The sequence below is a fragment of the Lissotriton vulgaris genome, chromosome 11 (genome assembly GCF_964263255.1).
Source record: "Lissotriton vulgaris chromosome 11, aLisVul1.2, whole genome shotgun sequence".
In the NCBI taxonomy this organism is placed as follows: Eukaryota; Metazoa; Chordata; class Amphibia; order Caudata; family Salamandridae; genus Lissotriton; species Lissotriton vulgaris.
In genome coordinates, this window is record NC_141699.1 from 119,763,229 (window position 1) to 119,783,080 (window position 19,852).

The 19,852-nt window shown below is 46.8% G+C and overlaps 1 protein-coding gene across 2 annotated transcripts in view; it reads left to right on the top strand.

Moving 5' to 3' along the window:
* Positions 1–19,852, top strand: part of LOC147679106 (uncharacterized) — a 366,743-nt gene that overhangs the window by 265,002 nt on the left and 81,889 nt on the right. For both annotated transcript variants that reach the window (XM_086942868.1, XM_086942869.1), the window contains 2 exons: positions 1,676–1,798; positions 12,471–12,593. In XM_086942868.1, coding sequence (XP_086798994.1) covers positions 1,676–1,798; positions 12,471–12,593 — 246 coding nt within the window. The remainder of the gene's footprint in view (positions 1–1,675; positions 1,799–12,470; positions 12,594–19,852) is intronic.

Below are 19,852 nucleotides of genomic sequence, written 5' to 3' on the forward strand. Positions count from 1 at the left end.
CATATCTGGGCATTGTAGTAACCAAGACAGAGGAAGAATTCATGGCTCGTAATTTGTTACCCCAACTTGAACGCCTGAGAAGAGACGTGACGCACTGAAGGACGTTGCCACTCTCCCTGATGAGCAGAGCAATCCTGTTTAAAATTATGTTGCTACCTCGAATGGTCTCCATACTCCAGAACACCCCGTATAAGATACTTGACAGATTCTTCAAAGAGGTCGATAGCCGCAGAAACTACTGTGGGACGGGGGTGGTGCGAGAATAGCACTAGTCAAACTACTGCATGGCATATATGAGGGGGTCCTGACAGTGTCACACCTTACGAAGTACTATTGGGCGTCACAATGGTTAGTGATAAATGACTGGGTCTTTGGCATATCGTGTTGACCATCTAGTGATGAGCACATGGTGGCTATCCTGCATCCTTGTATTGTAAACGAGCTGGGAAGTCCATGCCCTTCCATACAAAAGCAGTGTGGAATGGGGCTAATGGATTCCTTGGGTGGGAAAATAGATTGATGGAACATATCCTACTGTGGGAAGTGATATGCTAAAGGAGGTTAGGAAATTGCAGGGCTTTGGCAAATGGAAACTACTGGGCATTGTCTACTTAGGGGATGTATGGCAGAACCCAGTGATCATATAGTTCGAAAACTTAGTCTGAGTTTCAGCTCGCAGAAACAGAACGATATAAGGATATGCAGCTGGGGCATGCACTCTGTACACATATCTGTGAGGGGGAACATACAGCCCCTTGGAAGATCGGCTTCTATTGGATCCTCGCCCCGAAAAAGCACTATCCCTAATATACAAGAAGATCGTTATTAATTCACCCGATCCCTTGGGGGCGCTGAGGGAGGCCTGGGAAGGTGACTTCGGCTTGCTAGAAACTGATTTTTGGGTAGAAACCGTACAAAGCCTGAGGGAGGTGGCAATAAGAGCAAGATTCAGACTAGTAAAGTTGCGGATCCTCCGTAGGTCCTACTCCACGAGCAAGCTCATGAACAAACTTGAACACATACATACAGACACCTGTATTCATTGCTGTGACAGTAAAGGTACCTTTTTCCATATCCTATGGGAATGCCCTCTTATACACCACTACTGGGAGAAGGTAACAGAGGTGATGTCAGAGGTCCTGGGACAAGAAATTTCCATAGACTCCAGATGGCATATACTGTGTGTAACGAGGGAGCAGACATGGACGAAATACCAGAAACTCTGGCTCATGGTGGCTGCAATGGTGGCCAAAAGAAGTGTTGCCCGGGCATGGGGAGGCTGCCCTGTCACAGAGGGTGGGTCAATGGAAGACTGACTTAGACTGGTGTTGTGCAGCAGAAAACTTAGTGTACGAAGGCAGGGGCTGCGCTAAGAAATGGGAGAAAGTGTGGCACCAATGGGTCGCTTATTTGGGTCTGTATAGAAGTGGGGATGGAGCATAGGTCACCGGATTGTGCAAGAAATCTTGAGTCAGAGCAGTTAGTGATGAAAGTCCTGCGATCTAAGGAACTAATTGTTTGTGAAGTGGAACTGTATTATACAATGTCTTCGTCATCTGTTTCCTTTGGTTACTGTACTGCACACTGCATAATTTTATATTCAATAAAAAGATTTGTTTAAAAAAAATATTGATGTTTTCTCTCTTTCTTGACATATCTCCTGGTTTGTTTTCAGTCTTTTGGACCAGAGCCCAGACACTTCTCTCGTCAACAGCAGCATAGCCAATCTAAGCAGCCTCCAGGCCGAGCTCCAGGCTGGGAACCACATAAATCGACTGAGGAGCACAAGCATTGTCAGGTACATCTCAGCCACCCCACCTGTTTACCCTCTTTCTGGCGAATGGTATTTTTAATCAGCTAGAACACCTTCAGGCTCAATGTCTTTGTCCATGTTCAGTGTTGCATCTGACTTTTAAAGAGTTTTTGAAGGCTGGCTGGAGAAGTTACTCTTTGAAGTGAAGTGTGTTGTGTGATATGCACAGGATAAGTTCAAGCAGAGCCTGCCACTTTCCTTAGAAGATCCAACTTGCAGATCAAAAACCTTGGTTACACAGAGTCCTACTCTTCCTTTTCACAATCTTTACAAGAAGAGGATGATCTAGGTCTCTAAAGTAGGCCCCTTCTACAAAAAAAAAAAACATAAAAATAAAAGTATTGCTTTCACTTTCAAGGCGTATATGAATATCTCTCCATCATTTAGTGCCTTGACGCTCCTCGTTCTTCCTTTCCTTACAGTCTGAGGACACGCTAAAACTGGCAAATATTTGATCACCATCAGTGTTCCTTCTGATTATGTTTTCAGTATTCTTTCCGATTATGTGTGGTTGCACCTCCTTCAGCTGTGTGCATTTTAGCGATGAGCTACTATATGAGCTATCATAGTGAGCTTACTACTGAGAGTATTATGGGTGGGTTGTCCACTGAAGCTTTGTTTTTACCTGCCGGTGGCATAGATGTAGGTATATAATTTTCTGTGTTGACCAGTGTGCAGTGCTATGATGTAAATGCCTTACTCAGACTTCTAGACTTCACCTTAAAAATGTCTATTGTTGATGCTTGCCAGCACTGCACTTTAATCAGTTTTATGCTGACGTTTCTGTTTATGAAGCAGATTATGCTAATCAGGTTTGGATCTTCCCACTTTTGCTTTCCTTGTAGGCATGTTCCGGGTTGGTTTTATGAGGTACCTCGCTCCTACAAAATCGTGCACCATATTCAAAGGATTTATTCCCAGTTTTAATGATTTTTATGTGTTATGTTTTCAACTTTTTAATTAGCAACAATTTGTTTTACCAGTAACTTTCCCTCACAGGGGAGCCTGTGAGAGGACTGCGGGGTTGCACGACCCTGGTTTGATTCATTTTATTTCTCCCGCTTGTTTTGGACTTGTGCGCTGCAAAACGCCGGTTGCGTGAGGTGCCCCCCCCTTACATAGAGGGATATTTAAATTGGCAGACACATATTCACACCTCTGGCATGCCAAAGCCAAGCCCGTCTGTGCCTGGATTGTGCCGAGCTCCCGTCCCCATGCCAGTTTTCACTCCAACCTCCCACTGAGGAGATACTACACAGGGAAAGAGCTTTATGCACTGAATAATATGGTCAAGGCAGCTAGATGTGTTTATTTGGACCCTGTCTCGCTCCCTCTTATTACCAACATGATCTGTCAGGAATGCAGTGTTCATATAGTTAACCTCGAGTCACATGTTAGTGCTAACAAAGAAACTATGCTTTCAACTAAATTGTTGGGCAAGATTACCAGCACAAATGGCAAAATCCTCTGCGCCCTTATATACTCTAGATAGCTGCTAAAAAAAAAGAGAATTGAATTTGCTGACTTTTTAGATAATCACCATCCTTACATAGTTTGCATCTGAAACTTGGGCTGATCCATCCTCTGGCCCTGACTTTGTGGCAGCAATCCCTCCTGGCTATTCGATCTATTGATTAGATAGACCCCTTAAACAGGGTGATTGACTAGCTACAATCTACCCAGACAATATGCCAGCCATTTTCTGCCCTGTATCATTGCTAGAATGCAAAGTGTCCGTACCATGGTATACAGACATTCTTATCATGCAAAAAGAAGGCTGCAGAAGACGAGAACAAAAGTGGAGAAAGGATTACAGTAGGGAAGAAAATGAAAAATATAAACAATGTATAACTGTTTATAAAGCCTTACTGACTAAAGAAAAGTCTGCTTATTTTGAACAACAAATTGAATTTTCTAAAAATTCCTCAAAATAAATTTTCCAGATAGTGAAAAAATGTACCTCTGTCCTGTGTAATAATCTGGCAAGCAGCAGACAATCTTTTTGCCATTCTCTTGCAAATTATTTCCTAGACAAAGTGGAACAGGTATACAACAAGTTTGACTTCAATAAAGATGAAGAAAAAAGAAAAGAAATCATCCCTCTTCAGGTCCTGAACAAACTACGTTCAAGGGATTTACTGCAATTCTCACTAACCAGGTAATAATTAAAATGCAATCCTAGAAATCTGGTTCTCCACTTGACCCAGGACTTCCTCAGTGATCAAATTATCTCCAGAGGTCATAGCTTCCATTCTTACAAGTATTTTCAATTCAATGTTCAGGACGGGCTACTTTCCTAAACAATGGAAGGCAGCCTCAATACTTCCACAAATAAAAAAAACCTAGTTTGAATCCAACGGAGCCCAACAGCTACTGCCCAATCTCTCGCCTTCTACTACCTGCACAAATTGTAGAAAAGGCCATGAATCAACAGCTGGCACAGTTAATACAGAATAACCATCCTCTGGATACCACTCAGTTCGGATTCAGAAGTGGCCACAGCATTGGAACTGCCCTGATCAAACGCATAGAGGCGAAAAGTGCCGCTATAGATAAAGGAGGGAGTGCAGCCCTTGTCCTACTCGATCTATTGGCAGCCTTTGATACAGTCAATCATGATCTGCTGATTGACCATGTCCATGACCTCTCGATCAAAAGGGCTGCATTTGCCCCATTAGGATCCTTTCGGGGTGAGAGCAAACAGTAGCGTTTGAACAATTTGTTCCTGAACCCTTCTTCTTGCCTTGTGGGCGGTCCCTCAGGTGTCCTCGCTTAGTCCAACATTCTTCAACGTTTATGTAAACTGTTGTTCACCGCATTCAGTTTAAGGCTTTTACGTTGGCTCATAGAGCCTTGCATGGTCTTGGCCCGGTTTACCTCCAGAGGCGTTTTTCCTTCTATACGCCTCCTAGAAACCTCCGCTCTACCACTCTGCGCCTGACCACTGTTCCCCGCTTTCGCAGGGTTCGGTTAGGGAGTAGCTCCCTCTCTGTTAAGGCTGCAGTGGCCTGGAATTCCCTTCCTCTGGAGTTGCGCAACATCCAACACACTATACTATTTAAGAAACAGCTGAAGACCTTCCTTTTTAACCAACCCATCTAAATATGCTGCTCGTTGTTATGGTTCACCGCCGCGCCGGGACACTCTTGAGTATCCGTGCGCGATATAAATGTTTAATAACATAACATAACTTCTCGGGCAACCTTGATTATATCTTTCTTTTGCTCTAACACCTTATGCCAATTACCTGCAAATTATTGTGTTACTGTCTGACAAGGATAACGCCCGTTCCAGATTCCATGACTGTATGTTGGCTATCAGCAATTGGATGAGCAAGAATTGCTTGAAACTTAATTCTGGGAAGACGGAGGTCATTCTTTTCGGCAACCAGACTTTTTTGGTCCCCATCTTGGTTGCCGGAGGAATTAGAAACCCTCCCTTATTCCTTTAAGGAAGGCAAGAAACTTAGGAGTACTGATGAATAACAACTCGCTTTTGTAGACCACGTAAATGCAATTATCGCCTCCTTTTTCTACACATTGAGTATGATAAAAAAAAATCCCCCTTACTTTCCCCCGGGCGCACAAAAAATAGTTGTAACAGCTCTTGTCCTCTAGCAAATTAGATTATTGTAATGGTCTGCATTTAATTATGCAGCAACAACAATTGAACAAACTTCAAACCTTACAAAATGCTGCAGCTCAGCTGCTCTCAAGGACCCCAAATGCAAATCTGTTTCTCGAGCCTTTTGTTAATTACACTGGCTCCCAGTCAGGAAACAAATCCGGTTCAAGGCATTTTGTACTGCCTACAAGGCATTGCACAATGCTGGTCCTGATTACTTGAAACAGAAATTCAAGTGGTATGAACCAAACATGAATTTGAGCTCTTCTGGGGCTAAGAAACTGATAGTGCCTAGGTTCAAAAGAGCCAACTGGTTGGTTTTAGATGCCGCTCCCCATATGCGTATGTTGTGGCACCTTGACCTGTTTTCGAGGTCCTCAGTGTGGGCTTGTAGCTCGAGGTGTTGCTCTCGAAGTCTAAGGACCTCTTGCTGTAGCGTGTTCATTTTTTCCTGGTGACGATCTCCATGTTCCTCCAGTGTTGTAACTCATTCCCCTAGTGACTCCATATCCCTATGGACTTCTCGGATGTCCTGCGATAGTTCCCTTTTAACCTCCTGTAGATCATCCCTGAGGGGGGGAGAACAAAGATTCTAAAAAGGCCCAAGTCACCGGCTCCTCAGGTGTGGCTTCATCTCAAGAACATAACAGTTCCGGGGGAGTACTCCGGTCTCCAGTGACTGCTCCTGTGGGCACTACCAGGTCTTGAATTAGTACAGGTGTCTGACCTCAGAAGCCGAGGGGGTGTTTTTCACAAGCTTTACGGAGTATTTCCTCCTTCATGCAGAAATAATGTAAACAGACCAAGATATCTGCTGGGGATGTCCTTCCTGGTCGTGTTCTCCCGGCTCGGTGGGCACAATCTATTTTAATTACAGTCTCAGGAGGTGGCCCTAGAATTTGGTGAAAGAGATCCCCCTACAAAGGCGAGCATATCATCTCCTTTGGTTTTAGATGCCGCTCCCCATATGCGTATGTTGTGGCACCTTGACCTGTTTTCGAGGTCTTCAGTGTGGGCTTGTAGCTCGAGGTGTTGCTCTCGAAGTCTAAGGACCTCCTGCTGTAGCGTGTTCATTTTTTCCTGGTGACGATCTCCATGTTCCTCCAGTGTTGCAACTCATTCCCCTAGTGAGTCCATATCCCTACGGACTTCTCGGATGTCCTTCGATACTTCCCTTTTAACTTCCTGTAGATCATCCCTGAGTGGGGAGAACAAAGATTCTAAAAAGGCCCAAGTCACCGGCTCCTCAGGTGTGGCTTCATCTCAAGATCATAACAGTTCCGGGGGAGTACTCCGGTCACCAGTGGCTGCTCCCGTGGGCACTACGAGCATGTCTTTAATTGTGCAATCTTTTTTGGAGTGGGCGGGTGTCATCTCTGTTGCCGGTCGGACTGGCCCGTTTTTCTGTGAAGTACCTAATGTGGTATGATCGTTTCTCCTGAGCTTCCTGTCTTACGCCTTGAGTTTGGATCAACTTCCCCAGCTCTCGTCACATTAAGCGGATGGGTCCTTATCCCAAGATTTCTGCCCGAACAGTTGCGGCCATTGACTTCATCAGCAGATTGCTCACCGGGCCGGCGTATGGGATGGGAATGGTGTGCAGGTGGTCCTAATCCTGTCTGGGGCCACAGTTCGGTGTAAATTGGGCTATTTCCTCAACTCTAATATGTTGTGGGCCACGGCTGGTAAAGAGCACTTGCCTGATGGTGACTTAGAATGAGGGTTTCCCCCTTCGGTCTCTTAGAAAGAGTAGCTCGACACTAGTGTGTTTTACAGCTGGCCTCCCCTAACTGTCGGTCTGTTCTACTCCTGGAGCCCGGGGTTATATTCTTTCTAAAGGACCTGCTTGTCCTGGGCCTTCTTGTCTACCCCCTCTTCCTCTGGGGCAGGTTCAGCAATGTCTGCACTTTCGAGGGTTTCTCTGCCACCAGGCCCCTCAGTTGTTCAGTTTGCGATGTATTGTTGCGGTCTGTGTCAGGGTTGATTGGGCGGGGGGGGTCCCCACCCTCACCACTCACTTCACCGTGGTGCTATCCTCCGGCGGTAAAGAAGTCTCGTTGGTGAGGGAGGCTGACATCTCTTTAGATTCAGCCCGGCAGAGGGGGCCGGGCTCCGCCTCAGTAGCGATCTCAGCCTAACGATGGCAGGCCTCACCTCGTAGGCTCCAGCAGCTTTTGCATTGCAACCCTCCAATGTTTAGCAGCAGAGCCAGGGGTCAGGCCGTCTCTCATTCGATTTCCTCCTCCCACCGGTCTCTATCAGGTGGCAGGGTGAGGGTCTATGCATTCAGGCTCAGGCTTGGTCACAGCCCGGCATGCGTGCTTGCGGGCCGCACTCCTTCCCCCACGGTGTGCACTCTCCGGTCTGCTTAGGACGTTCATTTTTTTTCCTCCTCTGATACCATTGCTGGAGTCCCCGGTACCTCCAGAATAGTTTCACAGGTCCCGTTGAGAAGGATAGGAGCTATTTGGCGGCCAGGTCGGCTACAGGGACGGAGAGATAGGATCAGGACGGCCTACTTGTCCGCTATCCTGGCCACAGCCCGTACTTAGATATTTAAAGTATATTCTCTGTCTCTCTGGCTGATGGAATGATGTCAGCTTAGGTCCAGGTGTTCTTGCTGTTGGAAGTGCAGGTAGGGCTGCTGCAGAAAGCTTTTGAAACTGTTATTCCTGGATATTCTGTCTCAGTATGAGGACAAGTTGAGCACACACAATTTGATTGTGACTGCAGGTGAAGTGAGTGTTAGGCTTCTTGGTCACACCATTCTTGCCCATGACATACTGTCATTCTTCTATGACACATACCTCTGATTTAACCCCCACCTGTTTTGCGCCAAAGTGCACTGGTAGACCAAACCCATCTTTTGGAAAAGGACTGCGGACGGAGAAAATTACAATGCTGAGCCGTCCCTCTAGCATTGTAAGTTTTGATACCAGAACATTGTCTGACATCAATATTTTGGCTTAAATATCATCAGCAAAAATATCGCCCAATTGGAATTAATAGCAAAAAATCTACACCCAAAGGAACAATATTTTTGTAAATTATATTTGGGAAACAACATTACATCAGGCATATTTGTTATGTTATGTTATAAGGATATTTATTGCGCGCACAATTACTCAAGAGTATCCTGGCGCGAAACATAACCACAGAGAAATCGAGAGCTGAACAGCCGAACAAGCAATTTTTAATAGGCTATGTTAAAAAGATGGGTTTTAAGGAGCTTCTTAAAGCAACCAAGGTCTCTGGTGTCCCTGAGAGTGAAAGGGAGGGAGTTCCAGAGGGCAGCGGCTTTGACCGAAAAGGATTGACCGCCCAGTCTGGTTCGCCGGAAGCGGGGAACTACCATCCTTCGTTGGGAAGCCGACCTTAGGTGGCGGCTTGGGACATGAAAAGTCACTCTTTTCCTGAGGTAGGCAGGACCAGTATCATGAAGGGCTCGATGCGTGAGTACCAGGGCCTTGAATTGGACTCTTTGGGCCACCGGCAGCCAGTGAAGAGTAGCCAATTGATGTCTTATGCGGTTTCATCTAGAGATACCCAGCAGGAGTCTTGCGGCAGCATTCTGGATAAGCTGAAGTTTATTAACCAGAAAGGAAGGGGAACCCAGATACAAAGCGTTGGCATAGTCCAAGCGGGACAATATAAGGGCCCTAGCGACCGTTTCTTTAGCTGGCTGGGGTAAGAGAGGAAAGAATCTACTCAGAGATCTGAGGGTCCCGAAGCAGGCACCCGTCAAACGCTTGATCTGCTCTGCGAACCTCAGATCTGCGTTAAACCATATGCCCAAGTTCTTAGCTGGGCCACCTTCAGAAAGGGGACGGGGAAAATCAGGTGGCCAAATTAATTCAGTGAATTAGCTTGGAAATTGACCGTATAGTAAAATCTCTGATTTTCCCTCATTGCATTTGAGTTTTGCATGAGCTAACCAGGTGAAAACGGCTGCCAGGCATTTTTGTGCGACATCAGTTTCTAATGTCGAGTTGCCCCATGTAAACAGGAGCTGGGTGTCATCGGCGTAGGCCATAATTTTTGCACCCAACTCCTCGGCCAGGTAGATCAGCGGGGTCATGTAGATGTTAAAAAGAAGTGGGCTCAAAGTAGAGCCCTGTGGGACCCCGGTCTGAACAAGCCTGGCCGAGGAGGAGTACGGGGGCATCCAGACTTGCTGATAGCGGGAGTCCAGAAAGGATTCCAGCCAGGACCACACAGCCCCAGTGATGCCTATCTCAGTGAGGCGGGCCAGGAGGAGTTGGTGAGGAACCGTATCAAAGGCGGCAGAGAGGTCCAATAAAATTAGCGCCGCTCTACCACCCTTGTCCGTGCACTCCCTAATGGCTTCCACCACCTCCACCAAAGCTGTCTCAGTGCTGAAGGATGACCTAAAGCCCGACTGGGCTGGATGTAGCGCACCAGACTCCTCCACAAAGGCGTTCAGCTGCCGAAAGACAACCTCTTCGCAGACCTTCGCCAGTGCCGGGAGCAGGGAGATGGGGCGGTAGTTGGCTGCAGTGGCGGGGTCTGCCGAAGGCTTCTTCAGGAGAGGCAGGAGTTTGGCTTGCTTCCACTGCTTAGGTACCACTGCTGATTGTAAAGACCAATTGATCAGAGTAGTGACCTCAGAGCCTACACAGTCTGCTACTCCCGCCAGAACTCTTGCAGGGCAAGGATCCGAGGGGGAGCCTGATTTTAAAGATTTTAGAAGCGTTAGGATGTCCAATTGATCCACCATAGTGAATTTGGTAAGGCAGCTACTAGCGGGGGTGCCAGGAGCCAGCTCCGGGGGGTGTGAGGCAGCAGTGCTCATAGCTAATCCCTCCTCAATAAGCCTGATTTTGTTAATAAAGAAGGAAGAGAGCTCCTCACACCATTCGGCAGAAACCGGGATCTTTTTATGCTCCGCTATAGGTGAAAGAAAACTTTGAACTATGGCAAAGATTTCCTTATCATTGTTATCTGCTTTTAGGATCCTAGCCGCAAAATAAGCACCTTTCGCAGTCTTGACTGCTGTGTAGTACTCTCTTTGGGCTACACGAAGGTCTGCTTTAGTTTGCGGGGAGTATGCAACCCACCAGAGTCGTTCAAATTTTTTACAAGACCTTTTTAGTTCTTTTAATGCTGGCGTGTACCAGGGTTGGGAAGGTAGCCCGCGTTGGGAAGTGTTCCGAGCCGGTTTGGAAGCAGTCTCAACCCCCCGACTGACCCAGCTGTTGAAAAGATCCACTTGGCTCTCTAGGTTGGTGGACCGGTCAATTTGGGAGTGCGTGAGGGCTTCCACCAGTCCAGGAATATTAATTTTTCGTGCTAAAGGGCCTGACTGGGTAGGAGGGTGGTGAGATGACAGTGTTACAAACCAAGAGAAAATAATCACAGCATGGTCGGACCAGGTAACACGTGTCCCAGTGAGTGCGTCGGCTTAGAGACCCACTGAGTTAGGTGCGTTATGGCCAACAGGTCTTGAAGACCCAGTGTGTCCGGGGAACTAATGGAGTCTAAATGAATGTTAAAATCTCCTAAAAGGAGAAACTTTGGGAACCGTAATGCACGGTCCGTTAAGGTGTCTCCCAAGGAGTTCAGGAAGGAGCCTATCGGCCCCGGCGGTCTGTAGATCAAGGTCCCTCCCAGAGTAAAATGGGGAGAGAGAGTAAAGGAGAAATCAAGGGCTTCACCATCCAGCACACTCAACGATTTATCACAGGAGAAAGCCCATCTTTCTCTAAATATAACAGCAGTGCCGCCCCCTCTACCTGAGGAGCGATCGGCTCTAGCCAGGCGATATCCACTTGGGACTGCTAGCGCAACCACAGGGGCACATGAATCGCTTAGCCACGTTTCTGTGATGAACAGAATGTCTAGGATATTGTCTGTAATGAGCTCGAATACATTCTCTGCATGTTTCACCATAGAACGGGCGTTTATGAGAGCTGCCTTGATAGGATGCTCACCCTGGTTCTTGGGAGAAGAATGAGATAGGCATGAGGGGAGGTGGAAATTACAGACCTTGCAGTCCCATATAGTGTCGGAGCTCAGCGAACACCTCTGCAGATCCACATGAGAGCCAGGGTTCAAGGAGATCAGGGTGTCGCGACTATAAGACAGGGGACTCAAGATGTCTAAGGGAGAAAGGGCAGCCGGACCGGCACTGGGCACGGTCCAGGCGCGGACGGGCGCAGACGGGCTTGACTTATGCGCGACTTCGGCGCGCATTCGGCGCGCCCACTGCGCCCGCCCGCTGCGCCCCCACCAGCACATGCCAATAAATAGAAAAAATAAGGGTAGCGGGAGGCGCGGTCACCTGTCTCCGCCCTCCGGCTTGCTGTAATGTCCCTGATTGGTCAGCCTACCTCCCCATGAGCTCTCCACTCAATCGGCACCCAGCCGTGGTGGAACAAAGCTCGGGATTCGGCGACCAGAGTAACTGATGAATCAGAGGAGCAGCCTAACTCGCTGACTTCCTCGTGAATATGAGCCAGTAAGCAGCGCGAGACAAGAAACACAATGAAAGTCTAAAAATAGGAGGAGCAGCCTAACTCGCTGTCGTCCTCTGTGCAAAAAATACAATTGTGCAAACAAGCAATGGCAGGTTAAAAATCTTGTCACGCTACAAACATAATCAGGTTGTTTTAAAATGAGACTGGAAAAAGCTTGCGCTCGCACAGTGGCAGCAGCGACTTCAGAGTGGTACAATATTCTTACATGCAATCACATTGACATGCTCTGTTAATCAGCCCTTTGCTTTTCTGCACTCCCAAAGGGTTTTCATGGTCATTCATGGTAGTTAATTATTGTTATGATATACATCATGTATTGCTCTTTTTTATGCTATTTTGGACTTCTTTAAAATAAATATCATATTACACACCATTATTAATTTCTCCTTCTGTTACGTGGTGTTTGTGCTTCTTTTTTATAATTTTAGTTCCTTGAGTCCTACTGCATTAATTTGTTTGAACAGGAAGACCATATCAATATTCACTCATTTAATAGTGTTCTCTCTTTCTTGACATATCCCCTGGTTTGTTTTCAGTCTTTTGGACCAGAGCCCAGACACTTCTCTCGTCAACTGCAGTAGAAACAGTCTAAGCAGCCTCCAGTCTGAGCTCCAGGCTGGGAACCACATGAATCGACTGAGGAGCACAGGCATTGTCAGGTACATCTCAGTTGCCCACATGTTTGCCCTCTTTCTAAAGAATGGTGTTTTAATCAGCTAGAACACCACACGCTCAATGTCATTGTCCATGTTCAGTGTTACATTTTCAAGAGTATTTTCAATCGTGGCTGGATAAGTTTCTCTTTAAAGTGAAGTTTGTTGTGAGATATGCAGAGGATAAATGAAAGCAGAGCTTACCGCTTTCCTTTAAAGATCCAACTTGCAGATCAAAAACCTTGGCTACACAGAGTCCTACTCTTCATTTTCACAATCTTTACAAGAACAGGATTATTTATGTCCATAAAGTAGGCCCCATCTACACAAAAAGCATGAAAATAAAAGAATTGCTTTCACTTTAATGGCGTATATGAATATCTGTCCATCATATAGTGCCTCGACGCTCCTTTTTCTTCCTTTCCTTACAGTATGAGGACACGCTAATACTGTCAAGTATTTGATCACCACCAGTGTTCCTTCTGAATATGTTTTCTTAGAGGGCTGCAGAAGAGTGTTTTCTTTGGGTGCTGCAGAAGTGTGTGTTTGCACATCATTCAGATGTGTGCATTTTAGCAATGAGCTACTACATGAGCTTTAATAGTGAGCTTACTACTGAGGGTATTATGGGTGGGTTGTCCACTTAAGCTTTGTTTTAACACATCAATGGTATAGATGTAGGTATATCATTTCCTGTGTTGACCAGTGATGCAGCTGAATGAGGTGAATGCCTATTTCAGACTCATGGACGTGATGTTAAAATTGTCTACCCATTGATGCTTGCCAGCACTGCACTTTAATCAGTTTTATGCGGACGTTTCTGTTTAAGAAGCAGGTTATGCTTGTGCCTGTCTAGCATGGGTATATTGTTATGTTGCATCAAGAAGTCAAATACAACTACTTCCATAGGCACTTTTAATGCAGCAAAGTATTACTCAGTATTGGGTGCAGGAGGATGCGTGGGGAGTAGAGCCAACTTACTCCTATGAGTATCCTGCAGTCCGATATAACAGCCTTTGTCTGGTTGTTATATTGGTTGTTCTGCTCCTGACTCCCATCCGTACCCTGTGGTTGATCACTGTTCCTGCTCAAATGTAGGCTCCGGTTGGGATGGAAAAGGCAGCCTTTTAATGTGTTAGGCACCGACAAAAAAGTAGGATGAAGTCTCTTGTGCCACATTACCAATGTGCAGAAGACACTGTAAAAGCAGAGGTGTTTTACGATTACCCACAGAAGTGACCCTGTCAACTTGCTCCATTCTGCTCGGCTGGGGCACTTGTCCACTGACTTGGACTGAGTAGTACTTGACCCCGAGTTTCTCTCCCTTGGGAGACCAATGCAAGATACCACACCAACTTCATACAAGTGCCTGAACAAACATCAAACAATCAACCTGATTTAACTTTCTTTGTAGCACATGTGATAGAAGAAATAAGACTTTAGTGAACGCACTGGATTTGACTCTGATTGAAAAGGAGTATGTAATGTTGAAAGAATCCAGGCAAGAAGATTGTGACACCGTTTGAGTCTGTTAAGGAGCTGGAGAAACAGGCTGTGCCTCTGGCAGAATCGTCGGCTTCATCTGCAGCGCCAGTGAAGTCAACTGAAGTGGTGAACTGATGGTGGGGTCTGGAGCTGAAGGCGAGGATGACGGGAACATTATCAGTGGTGGCATCGGTTGTGGTTGCCTCTGATGGAATTCTGACGTCGCCACTCAAGAAGAGAGGCTCAACGACTCATGAAAGAGGGCAAGTACTTTTCTGGTGACTCCGATCCTCATGCAGACCCTAGTCCAGATAAAGATGGGTATGGACAGTCCTTTACCTTGGACCTCGATTTTGTAGGACTTGGGAACATCTTTCACCACAGTACACACGTCAATAGCAAGGTGCTACAGTGGGCCTCCGTTGATCCAGTATCCTGTCTTCACACCAACCATCATAGAGTGATGTAGTACAAGCTCCTTGTTCCTTCAAACTGTTACCAGGTGCCTTTCACCACTGTGCCCTCGGACAGAGAATCTTAAAAGATGGAACAGTTTGCAAAGAGGGTGTTCTCTGCGGTAAGGATGGCTCTTACAACCCTCAATTCCTTCTGTCTTCTCAGAAGATATCAACATACTTTCTAGGACACAGCTTAGGCAGTACGCCCAAACCTGACAGATCTCCTGCAGTCAATTATTTGGAGCTGGTGTGGGATGGTCAACCCGCAGCCAAGCAAGTCATGCATCCGGGCCAGGATACATCGGACTCTGCTGCAAGAGTCATGGAGACCTCTATTTCCCTACGTCCTGTTGCGTGGCTACGAAATTCTAGATTCTGCCAGGATAACCAGATGACTCTAATGGACCTCCCGTTCTACGGCTTCCGCCTCTTTTGGGCAAAAGCCAACTCAGCCTTGGATAGTTTTAAGGACAATAATGCCCATGTCAGATCACTCTGCCTCCGACTCAAACCAGAGACTATCATACATTTTGGAAACTTCAAGGCTTTTCCTTTCAGGGTAACAACAGCAATAGTCAAACCCTTTCTATAGGCAGTACAGAGTTCAGGGCAAAGGACAAACACAAGCCCTTCCACTTTCTCCTCCTCCCCAAACCTCAGCAGGAAAGCAGCCCTAGCTCCTCCTTGTCAGAAGACAGGCAACTTGTTGGAGGACAGATATCCAACATTCCGCAGTTATGGAGGGCCATCACTTCAGACCTTGCTCTACGCTTTCAACAAAACCTTACTCCTCTTCTTCCCTGTCCCAACACATTTCCTCCAGCCTTGTTCCAAAAGGGTGCAGTGGAGTTTGTTCCAGAGCATGAATGAGATTATCAGGGATACTCCTGACAGTCCTAGACCTCAGAGTTCTGAACTGGTTCCTCAAGCAGTAAAAGTTGAAAATGCTATACTTAGCTTACAGTATGCTGGAGCTAGGAGTGAGAGACTGGATGGTGTCAGTCAAACTGAAGGATGCCTTTTTCCACATTCCTATCCTGTGGTCGCACAGGAAGTATCTCTGCTTTACAGTAGGATCCAATACGACCAGTTTGCGGTCCTCCTGTGTTGGCTGGCTTTCGCTACTCGAGTCTCGACGAAGTTGACGATGGTGATAGGGCCTGTCTTAGGCGCATGGCAATAAAAATATTGCCTTACCTGGATGACTGACTCATCAAAGCCAGCACTCCAAAGATTACTGTTCTATCCCGGATTTTCCCCCCGACAAGCCCAAGTCTCACCGGGTCCTTCTCAGCGCATCCTGTTCATAGGGGCATTACTGAACACCACAATGAATCAAACCTTTCCTCCTCTTCAGAGAGTTCAGGACATCCAAGTAATGATTCAGAGGTTTCAGAATGGAGCAATCATTCAAGTCCTGGCTGTTTTACATCTACTAGCATTCTGTTGGTCATCCATGGACGCTGGCACACGAGGGCCCTCCAGGGCTGCCTCTGCAGGATGTGTTTCCAACATTGTGGAAGCCTCCAAAGCTGTATCAAAATCTCGAGGGACACTGCGGCGGACCATGATGGTGGAGTGTAGAAGGCAACCTGTCCCAAGGGAAGCAGTTTCACCTTCCATCTTTGGTGACAGCAGGTATCACTGATGTCTCCACTCTAGGTTAGGGAGCTCATATGGAGAAATTGGCAATCAGAGGCCTCTGGTCTCCAGAAGAGCAATTTGTTAGAATTACAGACCAGATCTTGTCTGACAATACGATCACAATGTGGTACATCAACAAGCTGGGGGGAGTAGGGTTGTATCATCTTTGCTGAGATGCTCTGTCCCTGGCATCAGGACCATTAGATTCGCCTGGTAGCAAATAATCTGGCTGTAGTGCTATATGTACGAGTGGACAGTCTCATTTGGAGTCATTTTGCCGATGGTGAGTGGCTAATACAGCCAGAGATAGTCCTGTATATCTTCAGGCTTTAGGGTGTTACTCCAGTGGATCGTTTTGCCACTCACAAGAGTCCTCTGCCTGAAATTCTGTGCCCTCCAGCAGCATCTGCAGGGAGCTTTAGGGGACGCATTTCACTTGAAGTGGAACTTTCCACTTTGTTGCGCATTTTCTCCAACACTCATATGATTCCTCGTTGTTAGACCTGGGGTTACCAGACTACATAGGGTAGCTTAGCACAGAGCGGGACAGCTACACTCCAAGGTAAATGTGTTGTGCTTATAAATCTCACTCACAGTAACCCAGCGCTCTACCACTAAAAGTAAAAGACGCCACACCAGTTTAGAAAAATACGGTTTGCTTTATAAAAGTTTTCTCAGTTTCTCTTTCTCTTAGCAGGTTCAAAATTCAGTACAATCAATTTCCCTCTATCTACTTTTTTTTCATTGATGAGGTTACAATTTACAATCTTATAATGGTTTTATACAGTGGTAAGCTTTTCAGTAATTGTTCCTATACCTCTACTTTTTGATATGACTTTCATGGTTCAGTTTAGTTAAACAACCACATTTATAGGTTAAAAAATGAAGGCTGATAGGTACTTTACCCAATGGGACTCAGGGACAACAATTTGCTAGGCATCACAACAAGTCGGCAAACCTTTCCCCACTGGCACATATGAAGAATTACTCAATTAGCTGTATGATTGAAAGAGAACAGGCAGGTTATATAACATTTACTTTTGTCATACATATACTCCTCCCTTATAGAGAAGACCCTGTTTCTCACAAGTGCACAGCCCTGCCCTGAGGATTCCCCTCTGGTATTTTTCCTCCACGTTCTGTCTTCCTTGTCCCTTGTCTCAGCCCTATTGCCCTTTCCTCCAATAGCTGCGGGGTGAACAATGGTCTGATATGTTCCTTTCCACAATAGACACTCTTGCTTAAATAACCCCTGGAACGAGCCGGTCCAATCCTTTGGGGATATTGCTGGCGAAGTCTATGCTTAGCACTGCCTAGTCCTCCGGTTTACCAGCGATTATGGGCCAGTCACGTTTGTTCCTGCCGCCCCCCCCCCCAACCCCCACCCACCCACCTTCCCTGCTTACTTTGCAATGTTGTGCCGTTTTCGGGACCCGGGCGCCGTCCGTTCGTTGCCCTTGTTCAAAGGCCGTCTCCGCTGTTGTCGAGTGTATCCCGCTTTCCTCTTTCCACCTGACAGGAGAACAGGCGTCTTTCACCGCACTGCTCTCAGCAGCGTTCGGCCGACTTCCGTAGGCTCCCTCACGCCGACTCCACCCACGGCGAGCTCCGCCTTCGACCGGCGTCTTCACACCTCCTCCGACGTCACCGGAGCCCTGCCTCTGGAGCCCTTCGGCCGCCCCGGCTGTTCCCCGCTCTCTCACCTCAATGACAGGATTCCACAACCCGAGGAAGGGCGCGGGGGGCCACACCACCACAGAAGGAATGCCAGATAGCGGATCGGGACGTCCGTGCGGTAAGCTTTGCTTCTGGTGATCAAGGCTCAGTCCCACACAGCGCGCTAGCAGGGGGCTGACCTCTCAGTTCTGCCAGCTACTTCTCCTCCAGTAGTGACAGTGAAGGATCGAATAACTCGCTGAGGTTGTTACCACTTCAGATTTAGCTTCTCCGCACTCCTTACTCCTTACTGGGCATTCAGGTTTAAGATGAGGAATATATTTTGGAGCAAGTGAAGTTATCATGGAGGCAGGGTTTGGTCGACAAGTAAGGGGTCACGTCAGTACAGATGGGCAGCCAGCCCACAGGTTGATCTCTCCCCTCACAGTGCGTGTTCCTCCTCACCAGGTCGCCTTACTCCTCACCCTGGTCACCTCACACTCACTCTGGACACTTCTAAAATGGCCGCCCGAGTTCTGACCCTTATATAGGCTGACCTCAGTCTTCCAGAACCAGCTGGAAGGTTCTGGAGTTCTCCTATGTTGTCCTATGGGTCCATTCCTTGAGGTAACAGTTATGGCAGTTATAAGCCACCATTTTGTGAAGCTAAATTTTCGTGTTAACAGTTGGGCTTCTAGGCCTAAGAAAAATTATAGGGTCAAGGAGTACCTAGCCCCTGGGAAGACACCTACAAATTCCAGTGGACATAAAAAAAATGAAAGAAATTGTGAGGCAGAAAGGGGACAAAAATAAATAAATAATAGGAGGGACCACCCAAAGGGGCTGACAGGTCTAACACTCGTGTTTTGAGAAAAATACTCCTTGACTGGGGTCAAGTAATTACCCAACTTCCAGAGCTTTCACCTTCATACCTGGAGATTCAGCGGGGTACTCTTGAGTTAATTTTTCTTGCCTCGTAAAAGGGTGGATGTTATCTTATGTTCCTGTACACACACTGCCAACATGGTTTACTCAGGCAGATGGAACAAGTTTGTCAAATGGTGTGAAGACAACTCAGTGGACTCTCCTCTCAACATTTTGCCCTCTCGCTAGCCCAGTAGAAGTGCTTAGTGGAAAATGTTAAGGGCTACATTGTGGCCTTGTCATCCTCCTATGCTTGTCTAAATCACCCATTGTATGAGGTTCTTAAAGGGGTTCACAAACAAGTTTCCACCAATTCCCTTTAAAATGCCTCAATGGTACCTCAAACTTCTTATCTGGTTTTTTATGTTTCCCCATTTGTACAGTTGCCCTTCACAACTGCTTACTTTTAAGGCAGTCTTTTTGACTCTCTATAGTGTCAGCTAGGTGGGTAAGCGAGTTATAATCATTCAGTGTAAAACCTCCATTCACCTCTTTCTTCCCCAACAAGTTGGTTTTGAGAACTAGGACTGCCCTTCCTACCGAAAAAGGTTACCCCTTTTTATCTAGGCAAATCCATCACCCTCCCACTCCCAACCTTCTTCCCTCTACCACAGCGAAGGAAGAAGAGACATTTCATAGACTTGACCCAAAGAAGCCAGTCTGTTTTTACATGGACAAAACGCATGAATTCAGACAAGACTGCCAGCTCTTCACTGGCTACATGGGAAAGATGAAAGGCAAGGCAATGTATAAAGGGACACTGCCGAGGTGGATAATCCTGTGCATCAAGTTGTGCTATGCCTTGGCACATAAGGACCCTCCAGAAGTTATACATGCTCACTATACCAGGGCAAAATCTTCTACCGCTGCACTGGCGAGAGCTGTGCTGGTAGCAGACATCTGCAAGGGGGTGACCTGGGCTTTCCTCCACACTTTTGCAAAACATTACTGTTTGGACTCTGAAGGGGCAAGGAAAGGCCACTTTGCATACTCGGTCCTTCTGCATTTTCTAGTATAACCAGCCATGCACCTACTTTGTTATTGGGTAATGCGTAGGAAATCAATTCAGAAGGAGAGAATCTGCAGATAGAAGTATCC